Raw genomic sequence first — 25627 nt, 5'->3', positions numbered from 1 at the left:
GCATTTACTCTTAAGTATAAAATTGCCCATGAAAACAAACAACTTTGTACCCTTCAGTAAAGCTATATCAGCATTTGTTATTCTGCTAGTGAGACAAGAATGGAAAAGAACATTTTCACCTTATTACCACACTATTGTCTCAAATCCCATTGTAATTCAAAGCATGCCTACAAGCAAATGTATGAGCAGGTATCACATCATTGGTTTCTGGGAAAATGGTTATTTTATTTTACAAGGGTCAAAACTTAAAACTTATGCATATATCTACACATACATTTATAAAAATGTAGGGTCACAAAAGGAAAAACATACAGGATTTCAGCTGCCACAGACCGTAAACCCAAACAAAGATCCAAGCTGCACAAACAAAATGAAAAAACAAAAAAAGCCAACATGTTTTCCTTTATGTCTCAATCTGGCATCTTCCCAGCAAAAGCCAGCATGTTTTACTAAACATCCATGGAAATCCAAAATAGGTGCAATGGTTTAAACTTTTCAAACAAACTACAAATTCCTAAGCCACCCACCCCAACCACAAAATCCATTTGATGCCAAAATCCTCCGTTCTAGGCCCATGGGACCTGTACAAAAACACATGATGAAATTTTCAAAAAAAACCAGGGTAACTGAAAGCTTGATGAAAGAAGTGTGCATTTCCAAATTTCTTCCTTATTACCAGCTAGCAAGTTCAGGAAAAGTATTTAACTGGAGCATGAATGGCCTTATAGTTTGTCATGTAAAGGGAGGTGGGCTCTACCCTCTTTGGAGTCTATCAATTATCCATCTTGCTGTTGCACAAATGGGTTTGGAATAGACTCCATGCCATCCTGAGGGCAAATGAGCACAACTGATGTGCCACGACAGACCACCAAACCCAGCTGCCTCGTATCTTCAGTCAACTTGTACTGGTCATCTGGATCTGCAGAGATGACAGAGTGAATATGCAAGTCACAACAGAGTTTAGGTTGCCAAGTCTTGCCTTTAAAAATACTAAATCAAGAATTAAAGCTTGGTGTCACTGCATATTAAAACCCTTAACTGCTACAGCCCTCCAAACAAAAAGTCTACTACTACTACTACTACTACACACATTATATAAAACACTGTACATGAGCACAAAAAAAAAAAAAAAAAAAAGTAGGACTCAATTTAAAATCTATACTTTACTGGTTCTTTTTGTTTAGATTCAACATTGAGATGTAGGTAGCAAATCTAAACATGCTCTCAATATGCAAGTGTACAGGAAAATATTGAAATTTTCTATCATTATAAACAAATAAAAAGCAAAGGGATCTCAGCATTCTTAACTAATGAACAGCACACTTGCCTTTCACATTTTAGATAAATGTAAGAAAGTTCTTATAAAAGCTGAATGGTCTTTTATGCCTGGAAGATGAGCACATACAAAAAGATTGTATGACAGACAGTCTTAAGGCAGGAAAGTAATACAAACAAGTGTTTGTTTCCTGGTAACAAATCGGCAAAGTCCCTATTACCTAAATGAATTCTACCTTGCAATCTACATACTCGGATGCAAAAATTGCAAGCAGCATTCATGTGTATCAACTGTGCTAATGAGACAAGGCAATCTGTCCAATTAGAACCTTCTCCAAAAGACCCCAGCTGCAGACAGATGCTCTTAGGGCAGACACACTCCAAAGCAGGTGTTTAAGTCATGCCCTGCACAGAGCACTTTCCTAAATTAAGTGTCCGAATCCCTTGTCCGTATATAGCAAAAAATTAACTGCAGCGCTTCACCAAATTTTACTTTAAAACTTTTACAATATTGATCAACCTTTGATCATTAGATATTAGGGATGTCAGCTTGTATGTAAACACATTAATTTGGCCTATTCATTACTGCAAGTCTGTTTGCATTCTCTCCAGATTAAATCTCTCTCACATTATCAGAACTTGCTTACTTTACCGGATCACACTAATATTTAAATACAATAAAAACACCTCAATGCATGCATCCTCTTACCTCTCATATACTCAATAGTACCATCAAGCACCAGATTCAGCAATGGGTCAAACCCTTTCAGGATACCACTGGCTGCAAGAAAAAAAATGTCAAGACATAAGGGCTTTTATCTCTCAAAACACAATAGCAACTGGTAACACTAAATTTGATTTCAAAGCAGGGAATAGAGAAGCATAATTATACTTAACTTTTTTGCCCAATTTAGGTATAAAACTCTGAAGTAGTAATGCTTGCAGTTGGACTGTAGAAGCAATACGTTTCTTAAAATAAAATGTATTTCCTCTGCATTTCAAAAGATAGCATACTACAAACGTTAGCACTGCTGCAAAGGATCAATCTTAAGTTTGTTGACATTTAAGTCAAGTCAAGTTTAGATAGATAGATACTTTATTAATCCCAATGGGAAATTCACATTCTTCAGCAGCAGCATACTGATACAATAAATGATATTAAAGAATGATAATAATGCAGGTGAAAAAACAGACAATAACTATGTATAATGTTAAATGTTAACGTTTACCCCCCCCCCCCCCCCCCCAGGTAGAATTAAAGAGTCGCATAGTTTGGGGGAGGAACGATCTCCTCAATGTGTCAGTGGAGCAGGACAGTGACAGCAGTCTGTCACTGAAGCTGCTCTTCTGTCTGGAGATGATACTATTAAGTGGATGCAGTGGATTCTCCATAATTAATAGGAGCCTGCTGAGCGCCCTTCATTCTGCCACAGATGTTAAACTGTCCAGCTCCATGCCAACAATAGAGCCTGCCTTCCTCACCAGTTTGTCCAGGCGTGAGGCGTCTTTCCTCTTAATGCTGCCTCCCCAGCCCACCACTGCGTAGAAGAGGGCGCTCGCCACAACTGTCTGATAGAACATCTGCAGCATCTTATTGCAGATGTTGAAAGACGCCAGCCTTCCAAGGAAGTATTACAAGACATGCAATGCGCTCTACACACATGCAACACACTTATGTTGAACTGGATGTTTTTAAGAAGACTTTTCAGCTGTAGACAGTTCATTCTAATCAGAAGCTTGATCTCTGTCAGAGCACCATTGTTCATTAAAGTTCAAAGTTACTGTCCCCACCACAAGCATTGCCTTAATGAGGCGTTAGAAAATTAAAAATGTAAACCACCCTGATTGTTCCCAGGAAGTGTTGAGCAAAATGTACTCAATATATTACACGTCTGGCTGAGAGAGAGAGAGAGAGAGAGAGAGAGAGAGAGAGAGAGAGAGAGAGACTGACTATCACTGGATAAACTATAGCATACTTTTACAATATAGATTTTCTTTGAAGCTCTAACACTAACCACAGAAACACATCAACACTCAAGATTCTTACACAACAATTACAGCATTTGATATTTCAACAAAAAAAATGACATTTGAACTGCTGCTATATTAGTGTGGATCAGTGTGAATGGAAGACGAGTCACTTAGGGATGTCACTATACCAGAATTTGACACCAATACCAGTGGCAATTTACAATACTCGATTCCTTCAATTCCATTGCAAATCCAGAAATATCATTCAATGGCTTTTTATTAAAGTACAGGTTATTCTGAATACACCTCTGCATTTCACTTGAACCCCTGTATGTGACAAGTAAAACTTACTGTAAATCTATTCTAGTGAACAGTACTGTCTTTTTATAATGCAATATAAAATATAAATACCAACAGTAACAGCATCATTAAAGTACTTTTATACATACTAAAAATGGTACCCATCTATCATTTACGTAAACTAGTACTGGCTTTTATAAATACCAACATATAATGCAGAGCATGAACTTTAATGAGTGGCAGATATGGTGATCTCCCAATGCAACAATAGATTGGGAAGGGAAGAATTTAAGCACAGGGTTTATAAATGATATCAAGACAGTCATTAATAGTCCATATGTGCACAATTTAAACTTTATTCCATTACATTTACTCACCAGTAACAGGATCAATACTTCTTAAAACTTACAAAAACAAAAAAATCTTTATTGAATTTGTGAATTCCAAGATCATGTAGATTACTTCAATTTAAACTCTTTAAAGCTGTTTTTAACCATTCACCTTTAAAATTTGTTTTTTCAGAGAACCACTGTTAGAATTGTAACTAGGAGTGTTCTGATCAGCTACTGATCAGAATCAGAATTTTTTTAAGAAAAACACCCACCACACCTCAGTTGGTAAAAGGCCAATCACAAAAATCGATATTTTCAGCCTATTTTTTGATGTTTTACAGTAATTTAGTTGCAGTGCTCCTTTAAGCGAGGTAATACAGTAGTTGAGCCAGCGCATGTCCTCTGTTTTGTAGTAACCTTCCTGGAGTGTAAACAAACAGCAGTGATTACTGGCTTGTTTTTAACAGTGAATGAGAGGTGACTAGTATATTAGCCTTTTTTTTTTTTTTTTTTTTTTTTTTTTTATATATATAAACATAAAGTGGAGCAATACACTGAAAAAAGTAAATCAGAGAAGTTGTTCTTTGCAAAGACACAAACAAAAAAGCTACTTTAAGGAATTCTGACCTTTACTTCATCATTTAAAATTAAAAACGGACACCACTAGAGTTTCGACAGCGAGCTTGTCTAAAATGCAGAAGCTTACACCTAAGAGAAAAAAAGACTAATTTGAAATTGCTATTTTGTAAACAACAGGCTTTTTAAAAAGTTTGTACGGTGTTTATTATTTCTTACTGTGTGTTATTTATACTGAATAAGTACAACTCTCGCAACTGTGCCCAAATTCTCTAGCCTTGAACTCAAAGCATTTCCGGACAAGATTGTACTGTTTTTTTTTTTTTTGACGTTAACGCAGTTTTAACACGCGTTTTTCATGTTCGTGTGCTCTCAGATGTAGTGCACTTGCAGTCCTGCCAGAGTATATTACTCACTTTAACCTAGCTCTATATTGCAAAAAGGCTATCATTACATTTCTGGAATTTTGGTACTGACTTGGTACTAAAGCAACAGTTCTGACAACCAGGGCCGTGGAGTCGGTAGATAAATCCTTCGACTGCAACTCCTCTGTATTTAATATGCTAATGTATTTTACATGTTAATTGAAGGAAGGCAACATACATGTCATTTATCCACAGAACTATTGGCTAGGAAGCTGACTCTACTGTATTGGCCAGTTTAAACAAAAGACAAGAACCCCTGAACACACATCAGGACATAGTATACACCTACATCATTACACTTGTTTACACTCAAATGAACTTGTCAAACACATTCCCAGCTTAGCTTCACACTAGTAGTAACAAAACTACACACTGGGCTTTATTCTTACATCAGAAGTACTAGGGTGTTGTACCGTGTTAGCCATTATGAATGTAGAGAAAAGCCAAGCAAAATGACACCTTTTATTGGCTAACTAGAAAGATTACAATATGCAAGCTTTCGAGGTAACTCAGGCCCCTTCTTCAGGCAAGATGTAATGATTACATCTTGCCTGAAGAAGGGGCCTGAGTTGCCTCGAAAGCTTGCATATTGTAATCTTTCTAGTTAGCCAATAAAAGGTGTCATTTTGCTTGGCTTTTCTCTACATTCTTACATCAGAGAAGTACTTAATTATGACATTTGAACTTGCTGTATTTTTTTTCCCCCAATACAATTTAAAATTAGGAGTCGGTACATTTTTGCCGACTGACCCAGACTCCAGGTACCCAAGACTGTCTCCAACTCCTTGACTCTTGACTCCACAGCCCTGCTGACAACATTCCCTAATCACCATTACTCCTGTGTGACCTATTTATGGTCTCAATGGATGGGAGCAGCAACAGACATAACCACTTAAAGCCAACATGGAATTGTCAATCAAGCTAATGAGAAGTCAGATATGAGATGAAAAAATACTGGAGAAAGCCAAAAGTACCAGGGACCTTGAAACTGATAGTTCTGCCCTAATCATAGTTCTAACTTTGACGTAACGTAGTTACCTCAGAGAGGGAACCCATATGTTTTAAGGCAAGGCGAGAATACCCATTGATCATGGTGCCAGACAGTTGCATTATTAACCCATGCAAGTAAGAATTTCACTGTACTTTCCATATGTGACATTAACCTCATAATATTTCTTCTCTCCAACTGCACTTGCTCAAATTTTTTCCAGTTTTAAATCATATTCAGAACTCATTAAAAATTCTAACAGGACTATTTTTTCCTAATTATAACTGCTAAGTACATTTTTGTAAGAATTGCTAATTCAGATGTTTATTGATTTGTTCTTTAAAAAGCATTTTCAGCCATATTTTATTTTTACGAGTTCAAAAAGTACTTAAGATATTTTACAATACCAGGAGGAAAAGGGTAGCTAGTTAATTCAGGTTAGTGTAACTATGACATTGTAGTAAGACTGCAAACCACCCAATTTAAAATTTTCTATCAACTACTGTTTTCCCATATATCCATTAAGCAGCCATAATGATTCTGTTAGCAGGACTTTATCACAAGCAAGTCTTGATCATTTAAACACTTAGTAAATTTAAATATTAATGTCAACTTATGTATAAAAATGTATGGTTTGGTGATTTACTATTACTATAATAAACTTCTAAATAGATTAATCTGAACTGTTCCAGTTCCCTATCAGCATTGAATTTTCTCAAACTATGTGCTGTCACCTCTGCTCTTCTCTCTGTATGTGAACAACTGGATTTCCAGTCATCAGTCTGTTAAACTCTTGAAGTTTGCAAACAACTTTACCGATCATTGGGCTTATCACTGATTGAGAATGCCTATAGAAAGACCACCGATCACCTAGTGCTGCAGTGCACTCAGTACAACTTAGAGGCTAACTCTCAGACGACAGTGGATTTCAGAAATCCATAACCAAGTCAAGTTGGGGAGCATGCACTGGTACAGTGCGTTGCCACACCCACTACATGACGAAACACCTCGGGATCCCAGTTTGCAACTCCCCAGGCAGACACATGGTCCAGTCTCACCCTCCGGAAATGACCTATCTGCCACAGCCAGGTGTTACCTTGGCAACCCTTTGGCCTGGTCCAGCCCACTCATTTGATACAAAGTTAAACCAATGGTACCCAAGGATTTTCCAGAGAGACAGTACTACAAAAGAGTCCAGCCTTCGTCTCAGGTCACTGGATAGCATCCATGTCTCGCAACCATATAGAAAGACAGGAAGCACCAGGACTCTAAAGACTTAATCCTTCATACTTTTGCATAGATATCGGGAGTGCCACACACCCCTTTCCAGCGATCTTATGACCCTCCCCCCACCTTGCTCTCCCAATCAGTCTACCAACTTCATAGGAAGAGTCACCCGAGACATGAGTGTCACTGCCAAGGTAAGTAAACCTCTCAACAAGGTCGATACTCTCTCCGCAAACAGGCACACTGCTGATGGCTGTGCCCAAAAGGTCATTAAAGGCCTGGATCTTGGTTTTTATCCAGGATACTTGCAAGCCCAGACACTCAGACTCCTCACTCAGTCTCTCGAGCACCCCGATCAGAACCTCCATGGACTCCGTGAAGATCACAGCATCGTCAGCAAAGTCAAAATCCGTGAATCTTTCTTCAACAGATGCCCCACAGCCACTGGACCCCACGACCTTGCCAAAGAATACACCCTTGACGAACCCCAGAATCAACTGGGGAAAAACTGAGGTTCTGCCTCCACTCTGCATAGCACTCACAGTAATAATAATAAATAATAATTCATTACATTTATATAGCACTTTTCTCAGTACTCAAAGTACCAGTGTACAGGGCGGCCACGATATATCCAGCAATCTCGAGGGGATCCTGCAAACCCACAGGGTAGCTCAATCAACCGAGTTGAACACTTCGTGAAAATTGACAAAGGTTGCAAAGAAACTCCGTCAATATTCGCGTTTGCACTCCATGAGAACCCTCAGTGCCAGGATGTGGTCAACGGTAGACTTCTCAGGTGTAAACCCAGACTGTTCTGGTCACTGGTAGGTGAGCAAGTCCTCCTATTGAGGACAACCTTAGCAAGGACCTTACCTGGCACCGAGAGCAGCGTTATCCCCCTGTAGTTGCTGCAATCCAGGCGATCACCCTTCCCTTTCCAGATAGGGCCGACAAGTCCCATTTTCCAGTCAGTTGGGAGGATGCCAGTCTCCCAAATGGAAGGAAAGATTGCAATGCCAGGAGGACAGCCTTACCACCAGCCTGGGGAAGTTCAACCCAGATACCACAGATCCCTGCAGCCTTTCCCCTACTCAGCTGGTTCACCACCTGTGCAATATCAGCGAGATTAGGTGGTTCACAGCTAATTGGAGGATCAGCCTCAAGAACCGTGAACCCAGAGATATCCAACATCCTAGCTGGAGGATCAACTTTGAACAACTGCTCAAAGTAACCAGCCCAGCGGGTCACAACTGCAGTGTCATGCGTAAGGACCGTTCCATCAGCTGTCCTGACTGCTTCTATCCGAGGAACAGATTAAGATGTGCGCAATGCTTCGATTCCTCTGTAAGCAAGACATGGGTTGCTAGACTATAGATGGTGTATCACTTGCTCACAGATTCTTCTAACAAACGCCTCTTTATCTGCCCTTAGAGCCCTCGCAGCCATCCTTCTCAGTTCCCGGTACAGACCAGAGTTGCCATTGAGCCGTGCACTGCGACTCCTCTCGATGATATCCAGGGTGCCCTGCGAGATGAAACACCTCCTTCTGGGAACACCGGTAACGCCAACACATCCCTCAGCAACCTTCAGGGTCTTGTCACGGAAGGTCTCCCACATCACATTAGGATCGACAGTCGTACCCAAATCTGAAAGTTCCTCACACAAATTGCGTGCAAACTCATTAGAAACAGCCTGGTCTTGGAGTCTGGCCATGTCCAGGCTCATTTTTCTAGTAGGTGGTAACCTACTGGACCTAAGCTAGATCCTAAGAGTAGCAACAACAACTCTGTGGTAATAATTCACAAACTGGGCACGTTTGTAGACCCTGCAGTTCTGCAAGAGCCATCATCACTGACTCATTACACAGTTGAGTCTTTCCACTTCCTGGGAAGTATCATCGCACAGGATCTCAAGTGGGAGCTGAACATCACCAAGAAAACCTCCTCTACTGACCTTTCTTCTGCAGCAGCTGAAAAAATGTAACCAGCCAAAGAAAATAATGGTGCATTTCTATATTGTCACCTTCGAGTCTATTCACACCTCCTCCATCACAGTCTGGTATACTGCCGATACAGCAAAAAATGAAAAACCACAGTGGATCATCTGAAATTCAGAGAAAATGACTGGCTAGCAATTGCCACCGCTGCAGGACATACATGCCACCAGGATTCTCAGGCATGCAAGTAAGATGATAGCCAATAATCATCCTGGTCATGGACTCTTCTGGACACTTCCTGGTCTTTTATAGGCAAAAAAAAACAAAAAACCCCACACAGTAAAAACAGCTCTGCTGTAGTATAACGAACACACGGGGGTTACTCTGTTGAGTTGTAATCTAATTTTAGGGATTTTTTTTTCTCATTTATTTGTGTGTGTGTGGCACAAGCCACGTCAAATTAAAGTACATGCAAATGTATATGTCCAATAAAATTGAATTCAGTTTAATGTTGTGTATGAATATGTGCTATACCTGAACAAAAATGTTTGTGTTTACAAGAATTACTTAAGAAAACATTCAGTTTGTCTGGCACCTCCAAATTTACTGTAATGAGAAACCTCCCCTATATGAAATACTATTTGAATCACCTTGATTTCCAGTATGAAAGACATTTATAGGAGTAAATCAATAGGTGTCTTCACCAAACGTGATCAGAAGGATGATGTGCACGCCACATCAACCGGCCCCAGGGGATCAGATAAGTGTCAAAGTTATTCCTTTGCACAAAATTTTTTTTTTTTTTTTTAAGAGGAAATTGGAAATATAGGATAGTGGAGTGTCACTTTATGCTATTTTGAGGGTGCTGATCAAGAATAGGATTTTGATTCTTTACGAATGGTTCAAGTCCTTTAAGAGCTACTCTCAAATTTTACAAATGGCAAATTTCATGCCAGCATGAGTGGTATCATTTTAGAGTATTTAAAAGTCAGCAATTAATATCCTTTACTAGGCAATTAGCATAATATGGACCCATCTAATTCTGTTCTGCAAAGCTGTCTCCATCGCTTTTATCATCAATCGGCTGCAATTAGTGCAGAATGTAGCAGCCAGAATATTAACTAGAAAGAAAATTTGAGCACATCTCACTGGTTTTAGCATTTACACTGGTTACCTGTGTCATTCAGAATGGACTTTAAAAATACTACTAATGGTTTACAAAGCCTTAAATAATCTGGCTCCACCTTATATTTTAGAAAGCCTGTCCCCCAGCACACAAAGTCGTAACCTTAATCAATTCAATTCAACTGATTAAGGTTACGACTTTTGAATTGAATTGTAACCTTAGATCTTCAAATGGATATGTGCTTATAATTTGAGTCAAACTTAAAAGAAGTGGTGAGGCAGCCTTTTGCGGTTATGCATCCAAAATTTGGAATACTTTACCAATTGAAATTTACTAGGTTAACACTGGACCATTTTTAAAAATCACTAAAAACCCTTTTTTTTTTTTTTTAATACAGCTTTTTAATGGCTACATTTTAGTTGTATTACCTGATAAAACTATATGGGCATAGAATTATATTCTTCAGGGATCCTCAATCTGTACTAATGTGTACTATTCTATGCTCCCCCCCCCCCCATTCTTCCATCAAGGCACCATACAGCGCCCTGTGTTGATGGATTGAAGGCAGGTGTGTCAACTGTCCACAAGACCAACAGCAGTTACTATCATGTGAAACCTGAAAACAAAGAGGCCTGATTTACAAACATTTATGTTAGGTAAAATGTCCAATGGGGGCTGTCAGTCTTTTTGGCCTTGGAATCCCAGCAGATTTTTTTTTTCTCCAGCCTAACTGGAGTGTTTGTTTTTTTTTTGTTTGTTTGTTTGTTTTTTTTCTGTCCACCCTGCCATCTGACCTTACCTTTTGCCTTTATTACTTATTGTTTAATAATATCGCTTAATCTTATTTGGTTTTCATATTATATAACTTTCTTTTTCAAAGGCACTTTGAGCTACACTGCCTGTATAAAACGGTACTATATAAACAATCATTTATTGTAATATTCGTTGTAATTTTATATTTCAGGCATATCTGATGTACTGTATAGATCTTTTAATGTGCTAGGTATACTAGTACATGTTTCCATTTGTATGTCCTATTTTGAATTTTTGAACACATTTATTCTTTGCTTGTTTAACATTATACTGCAATTGTTTATTTTCTGTAAAATGCAGACAGTGCATACTCCTAAATTTGCTGTAAAGATTTCTCAAAATATAAGCTCTCTTCAAGCTAATTCATACAGTGTTAACGCTGTAACCAAAACTTAAAAACACGATACTTGAATAGTCCGGTTGGGGCAAATGTCCTCAGCGTGCTTTACGTTTTCCAATAAAATGAAGTGCATTTAAAATTCAACTCTCATTATTCGGTGCAAACTAAACATGACCGATAATGATAGGAAATAAAATTAAAAATAAAAAAAACACATCTCGGAAGATAATATCTCAAGAATGGCGGTACCTTCTCGTCCACCCTGAAACTTCACCCGGATGGTCTTATCGATGTATTTCGACAAGTCGAAGATACTTTCCTTCTTCTTCTTTTCTTTGTCCTGAATACAAAAACACATGTTAGATAAATTATGCTGAACGCGGACGCCAAGGCCTACGTCTTTTTAACAATAAGCGCAGCTTTAACGCTCAGGACAGGACAGGACACGCCACGTCTGCCAAAGTCTCGACGTCTGCGTCCAGAGGTGAAGCGACTCGCCGAACGGGGCGAGTAACGACAAAAGTCTCGAGCAGATACCCGTCTCAAGAACGGCGTCGAAAACACTACAATAGTTACAAAGACATTTACTCACAAAGAAATCAAATCCGTACTTACCGCCATGTTTGAACTCTGCTAGCCACGCCTCTTTGAACCTGTCAACTTTGACCCACTGAAAAGGGGCATGGCAAGTGCTTTTTTTGTGGTAGCTGAGAGACAGACTCTTTGTCTAGGGACATCCAGTAATTCTCGAATGCTTTTCGTCTTGTGTTAAAGTTGACATTTCATGTTAAGAATATTCCACTTTATTGCGTCACTTTGTCAGACGGAGATTCTGCCTGCTCCCCCTACTAGGGGCTTTTATTTAATATTGATGTAGACCTTAGCGAATCAGAAGGCGACATGAAAGACGCCGCGAGCAAGAAGGCTCTATCACCGAACGGCGTGGGCGGGCCTTGGTTCGGCAGGCAGCAGATGGTGGACCGAGTGTGAATGTGATTGAAGGGTGCAATCATCAACATAGGCAGCACATCATGAGGGATTTGGTGGCCCTGATGCTCGGGGCTATGCTGCTGAAACAGGTGAGCGACGGCAGATTGGCTGTGATGGGCAAACTTGCGAACAACGTCCCATAGGTACTCCGCGGATATCTGGGCCTGAGAAGGTGTAAACTGGAAACCGAACTGAGAGCTCTCAGGGGTCCAGACAGCGATTGTCCAACAAGGTGACCACTTGGTGGCGTGTTAGGAAAATGCCGGTGAGGTTTCAGCGATTGGGCATATTGCGTTTAGCGGGAGACGGCAGAGTTTATTTGCGGGGGTGTGTATAGAGCCTTCTATTCAAAACATATGACTAGTCATGAACAGAACTAGTTGTCGTTATCCAGTTTCACGCCTCATAATTGTTTATTTACTACACTAATGTACACATATATGTACTGCGTGCAGAGTTTAAACTGTTGTAATCACTAATCCATTTGTTTCTAACATTTAGAGAAATCGGATTTCTTATTGTGTTTTGCTTTTGTGGAGACGGGTGGGCTATCCAGTTTCATATATTACAGATATGTTGTAAAAACAAACTTAAAAGCACTTTACAATTTCCATGATTTGCAGTGTCGGAACTTTTACACAGAATCTATTCGGATTGTCATTAGAACATTCAGCCCATAAGTATAACCAATGAGCTCAATGTACCACAAAGAAACGTTTACTGCCCAGATCAATGGTAAGTGAATTGCTAAGGCAGTTGTAAATTTCTTTTCTAAAAGAAAATAGTTGCTGAAAGCAAGTTCAGATTAAAAGGGTTTCTTTTGCACATTGCTTTTAAATGATCCTTAAACTCAGAAGTCAAACACTGAAGCCTAACGCACAGAACAATTCAATAGAAATTATAAAACCATGTGTCAGCCCAGCACACTATACACTATTACATTTCATCTGTCTATCCATTTTCTATCCCACTTTTCCATTTCAGGGCTGTTGGGAGCTGGTGCCTTTCCTGGCAGACAACCAGCCACAAGATAGGATACAGACATGGATGGGGTTAATCATAGAACATACTCACATTCATTTATCAACTTGCCTAACATAACATTCACACCTTAGTTAAAGCACAAAATGGCATGTACCAAAAAAAATACACAGCACAAGAATAATGTTAAATACAACAAAACAAATTGTACACTGAAAGAAACACACACACACTATTCAGTTTTATGGTTTTAACACTGACACGTTTCTTAGTGCTTCTATAACCCCACAGGAATCAAAGTTTTACATTCATTGAAATTGTTCTTTTTAAAGGAATACTCCACCCAAAAGTAACATTACAGTAATTGAAATGTTACTTGCAATATGTAGCTTGTTGTGTTGGCTGAGAAACGGTTTTGATTTCATGTTTTCATACAGAATGGAGAGAAAACAGTTTATGATGTAATGGGACATCATGGTGACCTGGTCTGTCCAACAGAAAACGATGTAAAAAAACATCCTTGGGGGGAAAAAAGAAAACAATTCTTAAGTTACTCGTGTCGCATGATCTACATGTCTGTTATACAGTCATATGCACAGAATGAGCAGAACACATGCATTTTGTGCTATAATATTATTAATACTTCTGGAAAAGTCAACTTTGAAATTAAACAGGAAAACGCATTGCCATAATTCTTTGTCTTTGAATTGAAGACCCACCTTACCCTCACATTCACTGAGCAGTTTTTCAGATTTAAGTATTAATATTTTAGCATAAAATGTATGCAATTTGTACACTTGGAGCATTCGACTGGATGATGGACATGTGGATTATGCAGCACTAGTAACATGATACCTTTGTTCATGGATGTTTTTCAAATCATTTGCCATTATACAGCACTGGTCACTGTTGGCATGTATTATATTTTAAACTGTTTTCTCTTGTGCATGAAAACATGAAATAAAATATTGCTGCCAGTTGTCTACTGCAATCATATCAGTTTATGGCAAATTTATTAAAATGATACAGAAATTTGTAAAAATATTTGTAGTAATTTCTGAAAATATGAAATAATGGTATATAACTACTAGGTGACAATGCACCAGTTTGTGTTGCTCCCTATTTCTCTGAAAAGGCAAACTAAGATGGCTGCCTCACAGCTCCAGTGTTTTGGCACTGCTTTTGAAGACACTGCACATTCTCCCTGACTGTCAGGGTTGGGTTTTCTCTGTGTACTTTGGTTTTCCCACTACATTCTGTTAGGATAACAGACAACTCTTAAAAGTTTTCTGTGAATAAACGTGGGAGTTTAAGTTTGGTTTTTGGATTGTCCTTGACGATAGCCCTCCAGTCCCTGGATGGATGGAGTGGAACTGTAGGCATAACAAACTACAGAGAATCTTGCTTTCTCAATGTTTTATCCCACCTGTGCTCTTTGTTTGCGTGCCAGTCCAGCACAGCCTTGAATTTCCTACTGGCAGTAATTCCACAGTGTAATATTGTAACAGTGATCTACATGCAAGCCTGTAATGAGAAAGTGACTGCTGCTATGCCAGCCTTTGGGGCTGAACTTATTTTTCTTCTTTAGGTCAGGTGATTTGGTCACTTGTGCGCCTGTTAGGCAGTGGAATTCTGTGTGTGAGGACCAGAGTTTAATATTAAAGGATTTGCATGAAGTGAAACACTCATTGATAGTAAAGCATGATGATGAGCTAAGTCCTCAAATTCTTTATCCCCTCCATAATAAAACCGGCGTTCGAGGGAACTGTGAGTGCCTAGTCAAACCAAAATGTATAAAGCAATGGTGTGTTTATTTTGCCCAATACAAAAAGGGAGTGTTGAACATTGGCAAAACACAAATGTCCTAAGTAAAGGACGGAAAATAGGAATGGCATTAACTCTGTGGACCTAGTGATACAGGTGCTGATCCCCTGCTTACCTACTGGGAGCATTTATATACTTTTTCCACCTTAAAAGTACTATGAAAAGCATTCCCATTTTCAGCTCCCATCTCACTTTCAGGTTCTTTTTTTGGCCTAAATATTGGTCCTCTTACCTACCTCTTGTCAGTATAGCATTGTACAGTCCTGGTGGCACCCATGGCTGCTAGTTTCAGTTCCAACCATTTTTAAAATATGTGTGTAATTTTTCCTTAAATTGAATGATTATAATTTTTCTTGTTTTATTTTGCCTTTAGAAAAAGCACTGTAGTGTGAGAGTTACTTTTATAAGAAATGTACAAATATTTGTATTGCTTTAACACTCTTATTATTTTCCTATTGATTAACTTTTTTCTGTGAAGTTTGCTACTTTAACTTTATCCATATAATTACAGTTAACAAGGAGCAGAGCAGACACCCAAGCAAATGACCCTGAACGATAAAAGGCTACAGTTACTTCAGTGTCATACCCAGTACACTAGCATGCTCATCAGTAAATGATGGCTTAAAAAACAGAATATTCCCAAAAGAGGAATGAAAACCATGATGATGATGATGGTGGTGATGATGACAATCTTTATGTCCAAGAGAAAAACCTTAAATAATTCCCTGGTAACACATTTTAGTAATTGCTAAGTTCCTTAAATTCAGACGTGAGAGTCACGTTGGCTTTGCACCCTAGGAACCAAGTTACCCAAACTATTCTATAACATTTCAGTAATTATTTGCCATTCTGATGCTGATCTTTCTTATCATAAAATATGTCATTACAATAGCAATTGACGAGAAGAATTCATAATTAATTGCAGAATTACTGTATTTGGGGGTTCCTCTAGAGTTCCTCTTCCTCTTGCACAATTTGGCTAAAAAACTAATCAGCACATCGTCAGCTCATCACAGGCTTAATTTTTGAGTTTAGTATTTTTCCATCCAGCCATTTTAGTTCTAGACCATCCTCAAGAAACTGTGACATACAGACACAAACACACGCACAGACAGACAGACACACACCCATCATCAAGATATCATGTTTTCGATATTGGGAACACTAAAACGTCGAGATCCGTTGAAAAACTAGAGATGACAATTTTTGACGAATCTAAAGCTTTCGCTCCTCCCCCACAGACAATAGATTATGGTGGGGGAGGGCACAAAGCAATACATATTTAGCCAGCATAGCTTTGTAACAGGACGGCACGGTGGCGCAGTGGGTAGCGCTGCTGCCACACAGTTAGGAGACCCGAGTTCACTTCCCGGGTCCACCCTGCATGAAGTTTGCATGTTCTCCCTGTGTCTGCATGGGTTTCCTCCGGGTACTCTGGTTTCCTCCCACAGTCCAAAGACATGCAGGTTAGGAGCATTGACTATCCTAAATTGTCCCTAGTGTGTGCTTGGTGTGTGTGTGTGTGTGTGCCCTGCGGTGGGCTGGCACCCTACCCGTGGTTTGTTTCCTATGTTTCCTTGTTTTAGGATTGGCTCCAACAGACCCCCGTGACCCTGTAGTTAGGATATAGCGGGTTGGATAATGGATGGATGGATAGTTTTGTAACATTTGATTTGACATTAAACATAAAAACTGAGAAATAGCAGCATGCTTAATTAAGGAATGATTGCAGTTAAAAGTAAAAGTTGATTTAAACAAAATTGATCTAAAAAAAACAGGTGTAAATAGTGAAGTTAACTGTACTGGCCTTCTCTATAGAAAAGTGAGATGAATGAATTGGTGTTTATTCATTCCAACTCTCCTCCTTATGATTGGTTAAAAGGGCATAGGACTTGAGGTATCTTTAAACTCACTTTATTGGTCGGTTCTAGTTAATCCTGGAATTGCTTGTTCATCAAGAGTTACTGTAGGTCCATAAGATTGCTCTGTCAGTAAGACACAGTGCCCTCTGGTGGTCCTTGAGGGTGCAGCAACCTTTATCTTTTCTGTCCCTGAAAGGCCTCACTTAAAAGAGCAACACTGTCTCATTCCTTTTATTATGGGACTGTGTGTTAACAGAAAAATAGGTGAAGAAAAATGACCAGCCTTAGGCTAATCCTACGTGTCCTCACCCTTAAAAGAGGAACGTGATCCCTCCTGTAAAATTTGTGTGGACATACCTTATGGTTATAAGAGGGCTAGGCATCGCTGTTCTCTAGCATTCTGGAATAATGTTGTACAGGGTGGCTCACAAAAAGTAGACTGGTCGTAGTATCAATATCAATAAGAGTTTTGTTAGTGATAAAAGATAAAAAAAAATGTTATTACACTTGAAAAGTTATTTTGTTGTTTTAATAATGGTGTTATTAACAAATGTTACTGAAGGCTGTGTTGAAAATGTCTTTCACCATAGCAGTGAAGCAAGGTTAAGTGAACTGTAACATGCTAATAACAAATCTCAGCATATCTGTTCTGGTAGTTTCTGCATCAACCTATGAGGACCTCTTTCCATACGAGCTGCAATGTTGGCGAAATCCTCTTGATTTACAGACAGAAGGGCTTCTTGGCTTGAGTGCATTACTCACAGAATAAGTAGTACATCACCAAATGCTGAAATGTGTGTTTTGCAGGAGCACCGCCAACTGTATATTGTTTCATGAATCCCTCCTGCTTCAAATTGCCCTTTATGAACATACAGCTGTGCGACTGAAATATATTATTCCAACAAGAACAGCATGTCTCCTCTCCAGCAAGCACCCAGAAGACAGGCAGTTCCACTAGATTCACCTTACTACACTTGCTGCTGACAGGGAGCGGCCCATTACAATGTGTGGGGCTACTGTTTCGTGGAACACCCTGTATATTACTTTCTGCTTCCTGATGGCGCTCTTACTTTTGCAGTGACATGTTGGTTTATCTTACCACTGCCAATGTGCCTGTTCTCCTCTTTTTTTTTTTCTTGTCTACCAGAAAGTCCATTATACCCCAAAGTGGTTTGGGTTTATATCATTTTCATGTGAATTTTTCTGCTGAAGATATGGGTTATGAGAGATGGTCTGCTGCTCCTTCTGTCAGCAGCACCACAGTGAAGTTCTGAACCTAACATGCAGTTGGATAATGGAAAACAGCAATATCATAATAGAAGCTATAATTAGTGTACTGGGAGTGTTCTGCAGTCTTTTGACAAAAACCTCCATAAGAACAGGGATGCACAATTACACTTCTGAGCAAACATTATTAAGGTGAACCGTAAACAAATATGACTAGAGGACCAGACATCCCATATTTCTACAAATAGTACCAAATATCAACTGCAATGTAGATGTCACCAGTCAGTATAAAAATAATCATTATTTGCACCTTATTTTATAGATACCATAAAAAGTAAAAATTGTTTATTTGTTTAAAACATTTTATCATTTCATCTGAACACTAAAGTGAAAATCCAAGTTCCTAGCAAATGTATTTAGCTTATTTGTAAATCAATTGTATAAAGTAGTGTCTTTTCATCTTATTGTTGCACGCTCTTCATCACTGTATTGCCTCTTATGTTTAGCTTGATGCTTAAGAGATGCCGCTGCTGGAGTTCTTTTTCGGGCCATCACAGCTTGAAGCAATGTATTTTGCGATCATAATGATTAATTTGGTGTGAGGACACGAGCACGGGGCAGTTTGTGCAGGTATTTGTCTGTCATTGTTGTGCGTGAATTCTGTATTCCATACTTGACATTCAGGAGATGGTACTGCTGTTCTTCTTCCAATTGGTGGCTGCAGAAGTGCTCAGCAGATGCAGCCTGTGTTCTTTTCCTTTTTGCTATATTGAGAAGTTTGCCTTAAGAAAGATGCAACCTCCACAAAGTTATGAGGGTTTACAACAACCCAAATTTTTTGCTTCACTGGCATGTGTCATATCATAAGCTTTTGATTAATGCTGCATTCCATTTAAAGTGGGAAATTGAAAGTTCTAAGTTCCTAGTTGGACCAGAACATCCTCTTGAGTTGTATTTCCAACTCGGTGCTGGTCTGCCAAGTCCAAGTTTGTCCAACTTTAGAGCATGACATCAATCCAAAATGGTGATGTACACCAAAAACTTTAGTGAAAGCTAAAGCTGTGCTTATTTGTGTCTCATTAAACCAGTCACACACACAGTGCTGTCCAACCTCTGTCTGTGAACATGTTGCTAGGGTGTTTAGATGCACAAAATGCCATGTAATGCTTTGTTATCAACTGCTATTTATTCTGATGGAGCAAGCTTGAAAAAAGGTTTTACTGGACGTGTCCATAATAGTTTTCCAAATGTTTTACTGGAACACGGTCAACTTGGATGTGACATCATTCCCAGCTCTGACATGCGATTTCTGAGGTAAATGGAATGCAGCATAAGACTAAGATCAAGGTTTTAGCCCCAGTAGTTGGTAAGTAATTGCATGACAACAACCTTTTAGCATTTTATATATACCCTGTATATAGATATGTTTCATTTTGTGTATCCAATAAACATACCTGAGATATATTTATGTATTTACCCTTTAGGAGGATATAAAGAAAGTAATTATTGCGTTTACTGCATTATATACTCTTATTCTGGTTTTTGTGTTTTCTTGACATTTTTTATGTTGTGGGTAGCACTGCTGCCTTACAGCTTCAGTGTCCTTGGTTAATGTCTTGGTCCTGGCACTGTCCATGAAGAGTTGGCACATTCTCCCAATGTCTGCAGCTTGGTTTTCTCCAGGTACTTCAGTGTTCCTACTACACTGTGTAGCTGTTTCTGTTAGATTGAAAGGCAACTGTGAATAATAGATATGCTTTGGAGAGGAGAGAAATGAAGGTTAGTAGGAACAAGACAGAATACATTTGTGTGAATGAGAGGGAGGTCAGTGGAATGGTGAGGATGCAGGGAGTAGAGCTGGTGAAGGTGGATGAGTTTAAATACTTGGGATCAACAGTACAGAGTAACGGGGATTGTGGAAGAGAAGTGAAAAAGAGAGTGCAGGAAGGGTGGAATGGGTGGTGAAGAGTGTCAGTAGTAATTTGTGACAAGACGGTTATCAGCAAGATTGAAAGCAAATGTCTACAGGATGGTAGTGAGACCAGCTATGTTATATGGATTGGAGACGGTGGCATTTACCAGAAGGCAGAAGACAGAGCTGGAGTTGGCCGAGTTAAAGATGGTAAGATTTGCACTGGGTGTGACGAGGATGGACAGGATGAGAAATTAGTACACTAGAGGGTCAGCTCAGGTTGGACGGTTGGGAGACAAAGTCAGAGAGGCGAGATTGCGTTGGTTTGGACATGTGCAGAGGAGAGATGGTGAGTATATTGGGAGAAGGATGCTAAGGATAGAGCTGCCAGGAAAGATGAAAAGAGGAAGGCCTAAGAGGAGTTTTATGGATGTGGTGAGAGAGGACATGCAGGTGGTGGGTGTTACAGAGAAAGATGCAGAAGACAGGACGATATGGAAAAAGATGATCCCCTGTGGTGACCCCTAACAGGAGCAGCTAAAAGAAGAAGAAGAAATAAGTATGAAAATCTAGGGTTGGTTTTTTGGGTTAGAGAAGTATAATAATGGTTAGAATATGATTGTATGGGGGAATGATGGTCTGATTATTAATTTAAACATATCACGTACTGTTGTTTTAGTTGTTTGTTAAGTTTACGTTATCCTTAATGATCATTTCTTCCAACTCTTTTAATTTTTGGCTCTGTACTTAAGGTATAACTTTCCAGGTTGGGCTGAACACTGCCAATGGACCAAACTGCACTCGGACTGTTGGCAGTACCCTTTCAACTCCATTTTGCACAGAACTGATCCACACAACCAATGTTGGTGTTTAAAAAAGCAATCCATTACTGAACTGCTTCAACTCCACCCTCGTTGTTTGCATGATGAAATGAGCAGAAACCAGTCAGTGTCCATGATGTCTCCAAGTCCTCTTTAAATTTATTCCCAAAGGCACAAATTCTTCATATGGAATAGAGCTCAAAGAACATGACATACCATTCTAAATCCCGCTTAACGTGTCAGGTTCAAGACAGGAACCAGTCCTGCACAGAATGCCAGTCCATTACAGTGCTCAGGCACACACAGTCAAGTTGGAATCGCCGGTTAACCTAATGGAATAGGGACCAAGTAATCCACAGAATTGCAGTGGTGGGTTCTTGAGCATTTCAGAGGGAAAAATGCATTAGAAATAAAGCAGGGAGCCAGGGCTGAATCAGTACGATTCCTACTGCTAGTGAAAAAACAGCCTAAAGAGTTCAGCTAATTATAAATGTGTTGTCTATGGACCATCAAACTGTGTCACTGTTAAATATTTTTAAAAAATATATGTACTTTTTACTGAAGTGTATTTTTTCAACTTTTTAATTTCCATCTCTCTATATCTTAATTTAGAATTCAAACTAAATGCTGCCAGTTGATTTATTTACACCTCAGATTAATTGCTACTGCTTGCGAAGGTTGTAAGCTATGTGGACACTTTTTGTATGTGCCGTGTCTCGTGACTGAAGACAGAGAGAGATATAATTAAAGTTAGTAAAAAATCTTTTATTCATACACACCAGGCAAAGGATAAATGACAGAGAAGCACAGTCCTAGGACACCGCCCTTCATCTGCCCCCCGGCAAGGGTATCCCAAAGTTTTTATAGGGCTTTGTCTTGTGATTACAATTACACAAGTACTGCAAAACAACAACAACGGTTAGTTCCTAAAAACAATATATAAAAGCTAGGCTTTTTATTATATCCCTAACTAAGCATTTTCTTACAGTCTCCAATATTGGCCATAAGACAAATGTCACGTACCCCCTGCGACCTTGTGACTTCTTCACCCTGTCTCATTTACTTTGAGGAAGTTAACCAAGAAAACAGTTTGAATCATATAGAAACTGATTTTGTTGAGCCCTTGCACAATATATTTTTGTCAGTTCATAGCCTTTGTAACAGGGCTTACAAGCATTGCTGAAATGAAAGTTTTTACTCACCAAATACACAGAGTACGAGGTGCTCAGGAGAACATCTTTCTACAGCTACATGTCTGTATTTTTTTTCTTTTTTATTTATCCCAGGTCTACTTACTGGTTTGATATTTTTGGTTTCAAGCAGCAGCAAGTGTGCTCTCACAGATGTGTAAGCAGGATTTCTGCTGTTCAATAACTGACTTAAAAATAGTTACTTGAATGCACGGACCCATTGAACAGAGTTAGGCATAGCATTTCTCTGATGTGAGTAACATTCTCACTTAATAGAAAGTGTGACTGTCACTTCTTTGTATTATAGGTGCTGGGGGAATATGGAATGGCACATGTCAGTGACATGGAGAAGAACAATGGCAAGGATTACTGCATCAGCTTCAACCCTGACTGGGCCCACCTACCTCAGGATCTGAACAAAGCTGTGCGTGTCAAGCTCTTCTGGTTTGATTTGACACTTCCGTTTGTATGTGTGTTTAGTCTCAATGAGTTTTGATTGGTCAGAGAGCAGAAGAAAGTTGCGGTAGAATCACAGGGTCAGAATGTTGCTTAGTATGTTTTACATCATGCAGAGGGAATGGGCATAGTTGACCATCAGCTGAGGTCCTGTCTGGGTGTCTTTCCAGATTTTCAATGATGTTTCAAAATACATTATGATATTATGATATATTGCTGCTTGTGTGTGAGAGGTGATTACCACATGGCACACCCCAAGAAAACTTTGTCTTTCGAACTTCACAACTCCATCTCAGAAGCAAAGTCATTTTGCTGGCTAGAGTGCTATTTGACCATATAATGTGCCCCAGCAACTTTGCATGTTGCAAGCCCTCTCTTAAAAGTACAATGTAGAGATTTTATACTCCTTTCTTATCTCCACTTTTAGTCTCGGCTCCAGATCCATGAAATGACCACCTCAGTGCTCTGCTCCCCGTCTGAAGTGCCAGCAGGTGGCTTCACTAATCGAATCCCCATGGTGCTACGGGGTAACTGTACTTTTTATGAGAAAGTCAAGCTGGCACAGATCAATGGGGCCAGGGGACTCCTTATCGTGAGCCAGGAAACTCTGGTAAGGACATAGCAGCCAATGATTCAGTTAGTAGTGTCTGTATTAAAATGGCAACCCCACAAAACTATTTGTTTTTCCTGTTGTCCTTTCAGAGTCCACCATTTGGTAACAAGAGCCAGTACGAAGAGATTGACATTCCAGTGGCCCTTCTCAGCTATACAGACATGGTGGAAATCCGGAAGGTAGTATCAGAGAGTGAAGCTCAGTGCCCTATTTCATAATCTGACTTTGCCACTTGATACTGTATTTGTATAGAGGCCAGATATTACCACTGATTGTTTCTGAATTTTTTCTAATTCCAGACATTTAGCCAGGTTAAGTTAGTGGCTTTGTATGCACCCAATGAACCCTTTCTTGACTACAACATGGTGATCATCTTCCTGATGGCTGTTGGGACAGTTGCAGTTGGAGGCTACTGGGCAGGAAGCCGAGATATAAAGAAGTAAGTTCAGGATAAAAAAAGTATTGCCTTGTAAATGGGCTCGGGGAATTAAGCCAACACCAGGTGAGAGTTTTCTTTGTGGTTGCAGACGGTACATGAAGCACAAGAGGGACGATGGTGCAGAAAAGCAGGACGAGGAGATGGTGGATGTTACACCCATAATGATCGTTATCTTTGTTGTCATGTGCTGCTCCATGCTGGTGCTCCTTTACTACTTCTATGATTATTTAGGTAGAGTGAAGTCACACAAGGGGACAGGCCTCAATGTTTGTGGCCTCTTCCCCTCTGAATGACCACCTTACATGCAAGTGATATCCCTAAAACACACAACATTTTCTTGATTTATTTTTGCAGTGTACTTGATAATTGTAATATTTTGCCTGGCCTCATCCATTGGGTTATATAGCTGTCTCTGTCCATTTGTACGTAGAATCCCCTGGGGGAAATGCAGGTAGGTTCTTGTTTGTGATGCAAACCACATCATTTTATTTTGAATCCTTGCCCTTAATCAAAACTAAGAAAAGGCTTTTCAATACTTCCTTAGAATACCTGAAAACAATCTCCCCTACTTCCACAAGCGGCCACAAGTGAGAATGCTGCTGCTCTCTGTGTCCTGTGTAGTGATTGCTGTCATCTGGGGCGTCTGCCGAAATGAAGACCAGTAAGTACTGGGAAATGTGGCAGGTGTTGCCAGATAGCTGGTGGCCTCAACTTGTTTGTTATTCCTACAGGTGGGCCTGGGTCCTACAGGATACTCTGGGTATCGCTTTTTGTCTTTATATGCTCAAGACCATCAGGTTACCGACATTCAAGGTAGGTACACCGGTCTGTCTGTAACCTGTACGTTATTTACCTTCACAGCATCACTGTCAGAAATAACCTTATGACTAATCCAACTGCTTTAAATAAGAAAAATAATGGGTCCAGTCAGCAAAGTGTAGTTGCTCAATAAGTTTTGATGCTTGGAGGCATTGCTACTGGGAAACTGATTTTATAAAGATATGTTGCATTTTCCATCAATCAATTATTATATGTGGTGCATTTCACAGAGAAATACACAACTATTTGCTTTACAGAGCAGATAAGAATATAAGTCAGAGAATTAGAATATCATGTTAAAACTAAACACCATGAACTGGTTCCCAGAACCAAGCCTGGCAATGGTATTAAGTAGTCCGTGGAGCTGAGTTTGTATCACAGAAGCCAAGTAAAGCTGTTGTGTGGGCTTACCTACATTCAATGTGATGGTGGTCATGTGACAGATATGTTCATTCTTGTACTATTACTATTGTACTATTGCATTGTATTGAGGATTACTTGTGTTCTGTGTATTGTATTGTATTTACCCCATTTTTTTGACACGCACTGCACGCCCAACCTACCTGGAAAGAGATCTCTCTCTTAATTGCCTTTCCTGAGATTTCTTCCATTTTTTTCTTTACAATGTTTTTTTGGAAAGATTTTCTTGTCAAGGCTGGGGGGCTGTCAAAATACAGGGCCTGTTCAAACCCATTGAAGCACTCCTTGTGTGATTTTGGGATATACAAAAATAAATTGTATTGTATTATGTGGAGAGTTAGAGAATCCAGGCCTTCGCAGTGAACACTTGTATCTTGAGACATGGGAGCTTGTGGTGGAAAAAAGTGGTGATGGTTACCATAACATCACTGATTTCTTTTTACAAATCCTACGTTGTCCACTAATTATTGATACCAAGGAAAAGAAGCAGGTGTAGAATAATATGGTCAGCCATTCAGATCTTTGGGCCACATTTTCTCCAAACGTTTTCTTCAGTTGTTTTGAATCAGTCAGTTGTCTCCTTGCAGATGAAACATTTTACTTTCAAATAATGGCAGGACTCTCTTGTTTAATGTGAACAGGGACATTGTTAACCAGCACTCATAATTAGCAAGGTGAATGCCTGAGTTGAACACACTGTCATGATGCACTGTGACCCCTAAATGTCTGGATCTTAAATTATGTTAGTGGTATGCACCTTATGT

General features: G+C 39.4%; 2 protein-coding genes across 4 annotated transcripts in view; one reads left to right on the top strand and one right to left on the bottom strand.

Moving 5' to 3' along the window:
* Positions 1-204: 204 nt before the first annotated feature.
* Positions 205-12141, bottom strand: lsm7 (LSM7 homolog, U6 small nuclear RNA and mRNA degradation associated). Its single transcript, XM_028816326.2, has 4 exons — positions 11925-12141; positions 11559-11649; positions 1985-2056; positions 205-919 (listed from the first exon to the last, which is right to left on the bottom strand). The coding sequence occupies exons 1-4, from the start codon at positions 11928-11930 to the stop codon at positions 777-779; spliced, it is 312 nt and encodes a 103-aa protein (XP_028672159.1). The 5' UTR covers positions 11931-12141; the 3' UTR covers positions 205-776.
* A 58-nt stretch (positions 12142-12199) lies between these two features.
* sppl2 (signal peptide peptidase-like 2) overlaps positions 12200-25627 on the top strand; it is a 28365-nt gene continuing 14937 nt past the window's right edge. For 2 of the 3 annotated variants that reach the window (XM_051935106.1, XM_051935105.1), the window contains exons 1-9: positions 12232-12388; positions 22424-22540; positions 23000-23182; positions 23275-23364; positions 23485-23624; positions 23713-23855; positions 23979-24075; positions 24169-24285; positions 24356-24437. In XM_051935106.1, the coding sequence (XP_051791066.1) occupies positions 12341-12388; positions 22424-22540; positions 23000-23182; positions 23275-23364; positions 23485-23624; positions 23713-23855; positions 23979-24075; positions 24169-24285; positions 24356-24437 (1017 nt within the window). In that variant the 5' untranslated portion in view covers positions 12232-12340. Of the gene's footprint in view, positions 12389-22423; positions 22541-22999; positions 23183-23274; positions 23365-23484; positions 23625-23712; positions 23856-23978; positions 24076-24168; positions 24286-24355; positions 24438-25627 lie in introns of all 3 variants that reach the window. The other variant, XM_028816324.2, reaches the window with a different exon arrangement.

The sequence above is a fragment of the Erpetoichthys calabaricus genome, chromosome 12 (genome assembly GCF_900747795.2).
Source record: "Erpetoichthys calabaricus chromosome 12, fErpCal1.3, whole genome shotgun sequence".
NCBI lineage: Eukaryota > Metazoa > Chordata > Cladistia > Polypteriformes > Polypteridae > Erpetoichthys > Erpetoichthys calabaricus.
This window is presented reverse-complemented; position numbering and strand designations above follow the sequence as displayed.

What these genes read in the sequence shown, in the direction of transcription:
- lsm7 (XM_028816326.2), bottom strand. An exon ending in GTTTCAGGGTGGACGAGAAG is followed by an intron (nt 2,057 to 11,558) that starts GTACCGCCATTC and finishes TTTTTCTTGCAG; the next exon opens with CCAGTGGTATCCTGAAAGGG. An exon ending in TACTATTGAGTATATGAGAG is followed by an intron (nt 920 to 1,984) that starts GTAAGAGGATGC and finishes TCATCTCTGCAG; the next exon opens with ATCCAGATGACCAGTACAAG.